We start from the raw sequence: 5,162 nt of genomic DNA on the forward strand, positions 1-5,162 counted from the left end.
GTAGGCCACTCAATATCGCAACAGAGGAGGCCTTTTCTGGGTCACGCATTCTAGAGCGAGCCTCTCCCCGGGCGTGAGGAATGAGAAGGTAGGTGGAAGCGCGCTGCTCTGGGTAAGAGCGTGACCACAGTCGGGGAGAAGAGAAGAGTCCTGGGTGCTTGTCAGCCTGGCAGGAGGAGGCAGAGGGGGTCCTGGGGGGGGGAGGGGCGTGTGCAGGTGATGGCTCCCAGCAGCGCCCCACAGGGAGGGGTCCCTCTCCACGGGCCTGGGCGGAGTGTGTGCCTGCGTGAGAAGATGCCCCACCTGCCAGGCAAGCTCAGGCCCCGCAGGGAGACTTCCCTAGGGAAAGGCCACAAGCTCTGCAGGGCCGCGGCCTGTGGTAAACAAACAGCTGGTCTCTGACCCCAGTTCCTGGCACCCGGCTCCTAAAACCCCCGGAACCTCCCGAGTGACAAGGTGTGTTTTGGTGCTGGTGGCTGGGGCCCCTACACAGCTTCAGGAGAGGGCTGGTCACCAGCAAGACGGAACCAGGACCACGGGGCTGATACCGCCAGCCTCCTCCCAGCCTCCCGGAGGGGAGAGGGGCCGGAGGTTGGATTCAATCACCAACAGCCAGTGATGTCATCAGTCCTGCCCACGCCATGGAACCTCCATCAGCGCCCCTCCACAAGGGGTGCAGGGAGCTGTGGGTCGGGGGTGCGGGGAGGGCGGTGCACGCAGAGAGAGGTGGGAGCCTGCGCCCCTCCCCTCACCTGGCCCCGCGTATCTCTGCCCTCGGCGCTTCCCGAGCCGCGTCCTGTATTACAAACTGGATTCTGTGAGCTGTTCCAGCAAATTATCGGACCTGAGGAGAAGTGGGATCCCCTAACTTTACAGCCGATCGGTCAGAGTATGGGGGCCCCTGATTTGGGACTGGCGTCTGACGTGAACACAGACTTGTGGGGCACTAGTCAGTGCTGAAATGGAACTGAACTGTTGCGCACCCAGCTGGCGTCCAGAACGCTGGAGAGGTGGTCGCTGGGTAGAAGGAAAACCCCACACTGAAGGGTACACAGTTCAGGCAGCCCCGACCTGGCCAAGGCTGCGGGTGTGGGCTCCGCACCTCTCACGGGTCCTGCAAGGGGACCCCAACCGCTCTCAGCGAGACCCCGTCTCTGTGCAGGACACTGAGGTGGGTTTGCTGATGAGCCAGATATTTGCAAAGGCCTTGAGGGTCTTTAGGGGGCCACAGGAGAAAGTCCAAGCACAGGGCACCCAGAGAGCAGGGCGGGCCAGGTTCTGTTCCTGAGGGGCCCGCAGGGAGACTCAAGACCAAACACAAGTCAGGAAGATGCTCCGAAGGCTGACCAGAGCCCCCCCCCCGCTCTCGGCTAAGTGACCAAAGATGCGACTACACACCAGACCCCCAGGCCCAGGCAGGCTTGTCTCTATCATTAGCTCCAAAGCCATCCACAGGTCCATGTCGGGGCCGAGTCAGAGAGACGAGAAAGATACAGCCTGACACTGTTGGGGAAACCTAGGAGGGGCGGGCCGTGTCCGTGAAATCACACCTGTATTTCTTTCGTAACATGTGCTTGTGGGCTTCGGGGTCTGCTGGTCTTTTTCCTTCTCAAGAAGGATGCTGAGCAGAGAGAACACGACGATGCGGACACAGGGTCCATCTAAGTGGGGGGAGGGTCACGTGCGTAGGTCAGATCCTAAAAGGAGAAGGACAGCCCGCTGGCGCCCTGCCCCACAGGCTGCTGGGAAACACCCGCTCCTGGGTGCTCCCCTCCACTTAATGCACAGATTAAGGAACCTCCCACCGGAGACGCATTACAGGAGAAAGTCCGTTTAGTCTGGCTCGATCCCTTTGCAAAAGGACGCCCTGACATGCGCCCAGCTCAGCCACGCTGCTCCTCCAAGAGTGGCAAAGGGCGTGTGCAGGAGCCACGCACCCAGCGAGTCCACGCCCAGCTTCCCAGGAGCCAGGCCGATCCTGCAGGGCGTCCACAGGACCCGGGCTGCCAAGCGTTACTGCGACGCACGACACCACCAGACCCACTTTCCCACACTGTGCAGGGCCCCGGGCGCCTGTCACCCAACCGCTGGCCAGCCTGTCCGATGGGGACAGCACTAGCCGCAGCACGAGGCAATGACAAGGGCTCAATTCCCTGCGTGGCCACGAACATAATCGTCAAGAACATGAAGATAATTGTGAAGCAAAACAGGACCGTGTGCGCACTCTTCCGTCTGCCTGCGGTCGGCAGGGAGCCCCCAGGGACCCTGTGGACAGCGGTCAGCGGTCCCAGCCCAGGGAGCCGAGGCACAGACTTTAATACAGTTACAGCACTGCTGACAAACGAACTTTCACCATCCACTTCCCCTGGCACCAGAGCCAGACCTTTGACAATGCCCGATGGCTGCTCCCGGCCTGCTCCTCCCTGCACCTGCGGGCCAGCCCGGATGCTCTGCTCCTCTCTTAGCTGGGACAGTGACAGAGGACAGCAAACAGAACTGCCCACCACAAAGGGTCCGGCCCCGACATGCCTGTAATAGTGAGGGCGCTCGTGCACCGTGCACCGGAGGGCACTGCCCACACCGGGGCCTCCGGGAGGCCAGGCCTGCGGGGGGTCTACGCCTCTGTGCCCGCCTGTGACCCTGGTTCACCCGGCCCCTCCCAGCGCTGTGGGCCATGCCGGACTCAGCAGCCTGCGTTGTTGCCGCCGGTTTCCTCCTGTCACCCCAAAACCTTCCAGAGGCTCCCCACACTGGCTCCAGGATTGTACCGCCTGTGTGAGTGTCGTGGCCAGGGGAGGGGAAGGCGCTCTCCTGTGCTGCGGGCAGAGCCGGCTGCAATAGCACTTTGCGGACCAGTTCTGGAAAACTCCGTGTACCCACAGCTTGACCCCCCCCCTCAGTCCCACGCTTGGCTGAGGGTTAGGACCCTGCGCACAGTCAGGCTCATGCAGCTGCTGCCCTTGTGACAAAGAGAGAACCGCCGAAGGCCCCGTCGGCAGAGGACGGAGGAGGAAGCTGCGGGCAGTGTATTGAAGCCAATGAACAGAGCTACATAAGTCCACCCAGATGCCTCCCAGAACTGCCGCGCCCTCTACAGAGAACGCTGGCTGTAAAGCTGCACACACAGCGGTGAATGTTCTTCACAAATGCACGAACAACACTCCAGCTGAGACGGGGGAGGTACACGCGGGCGGGCGGGCGTCCGGGGCCAGCAACGCTCTGCCTGTCGGCCTGGGGTCACAAAAGGTGTCCCTCCCCCCAGCTGCCGCGTGGCACACTTTTAAGTGGATGTGGTTCTTTGGGATGTTTTACAGGCACTTTGCGTTTTAAAAAAATCAATAAAATTATTTATGGTATTTGACGAGTCTAACACGTCACTTCAGCTTGTGAGGGGTTAGCAACTGTAAAATGAACTCTCCATACTATCTAAATGGCTCAAATCTATATATCATATTGCAGAATACATACATATGTACACATACACATATAAGTTCACATACCATATAATTCACCCACTTAAACTGTAGAATTAAATGTTTTTAAAATACACTTTCCAGAGTTGTATGCCTAGCATCACCGATGGAACATTTTCATCACCCCCAACGGAAACCCCATACCCACAGCGGTCACCACCATTTCCCCACCTGGCCCTGGCGACCACTGGTCTACTTTCTGTCTCTACTGATTGCTCTATCCTGGACACTTCCTACAGAAGGAATCCTGCAATAAGTGATCTTTTGTGTCTGGCTTCTTTCACTGAGCATAACGTCTTCAAGGCTCACGCGTTGCGGCATGTCAGAGATTCATTCCTTTAAAGGCTGCACAATATCCTATTGTATGGCTATACCACGTTTTATGTCTCCATCCACCAGCTGATGAGCAGATGTTCTTCGTGTAAGGCGTCCACATTTTCAAATAATTCTCAGACAGAATAAACTAACTACCCCCATCAGCTTTAGATTAGAGGCCCTTCACAGGGGACCGCACCCAGCTCACCTTCTCCTGGGCCGACCGGGCCGCACTGGAGACTTGCTGCACCGCCAGCTCCAGGGGCGGCTGCTGCGGGTCCTCCTCGAAGGACAGGGACAGCGGGCCCTGGAAGAGAGAAGCGCAGTGAGGAGACGCGTGCAGAGCGGCGATGCCTGCTTTTTAGAGGAAGCCAGGCTTCTGCTAGAACAGCTCTGCACATCCAAGAAAACCTAACAGGGCTCCTTTCAGTTAACCTGGGCTTCTAAGCGGCAGCAAAGGCCAATGATCAGCCAGTGCACGCACCTGTGCATGCACCTGTGTGCCAGCTCAGGCTGGCTCCCGCCCAGGGGCAGGTTCAGTTATGGGACAAGGATGGGAAGCAGAGACGCCCAGGAACAAGGACAAATCTAATGATGAAGACGGTGAAGGGCGTCCTGAGTGCTCAGGCTCACAGTGTAAGGAAACGCAGGCTCTGCAGGGTGGGGGTGCCCACGCTGGCCTGTGGGTCTGCGGCTCTAACACAGCGTCTGGCCACACACAGCGGGTGCCAGGGCTGTGTCCTCCCTTCCTCTGGCGAGAGCCCTGTTTGTAGAGAGCTCCTTCTTCCTGGTCCCTGGCATTGCACCTAAGGTGCCCCCTTCTCTTTTCCCACCGCCCAAGGGTGGGTGGGCAGGAACTCCTGGGGCGGCCACCTCTCCCTGGAATTTGGGATGCCTTGGCTGGCAATGAGCCAGGCTGGTGGCTGTGCCTTGCAGACCTCAAGCTGCCAGCTCCTGCCCCCAGGGCTCCCGGCTGAACCCAGCCTTCAGCTCTGTGCACCTTTTGCACCCCTCCAGTAAACTCCCCGGGGCTTGTCAGCCTATGTCCATTTAGGTTCTTGCAATTAAAACTCTGCCCGTGTGAGATGTGCCATTCAATTGATATGGCCCCCAAGGCAACAAGACTGATGTTTTATGAAAGAACAAACCAGGGCTTGTCCTTTTTAAAATAAATTCTCTCGAGCCCAGTCGGTGTGGTTCCGTGGCTGAGTGTCAACCCATGAACCAAGAGGTCGCAGGTTCAATTCCCGGTCAGGGCACATGCCCGGGTTGCGGACTCGATCCCCAGTAGGGGGCGTGCAGGAGGCAGCTGATCAGTGATTCTCTCTGATCATTGATGTTTCTCTCTCTCTCTCCCTCTTCCTCTCTGAAATG

The 5,162-nt window shown here is 58.4% G+C and overlaps 1 protein-coding gene across 1 annotated transcript in view; it reads right to left on the reverse strand.

Annotated features, from left to right (window-relative positions):
- The window catches only part of C2CD2 (C2 calcium-dependent domain containing 2), a 45,551-nt gene that overhangs the window by 35,035 nt on the left and 5,354 nt on the right, over positions 1-5,162 (reverse strand). Inside the window, exon 2 of the mRNA XM_015568865.1 lies at positions 3,997-4,095. Coding sequence (XP_015424351.1) covers positions 3,997-4,095 — 99 coding nt within the window. The remainder of the gene's footprint in view (positions 1-3,996; positions 4,096-5,162) is intronic.

The sequence above is a fragment of the Myotis davidii genome, unplaced genomic scaffold (genome assembly GCF_000327345.1).
Source record: "Myotis davidii unplaced genomic scaffold, ASM32734v1 scaffold512, whole genome shotgun sequence".
Lineage (NCBI taxonomy): Eukaryota > Metazoa > Chordata > Mammalia > Chiroptera > Vespertilionidae > Myotis > Myotis davidii.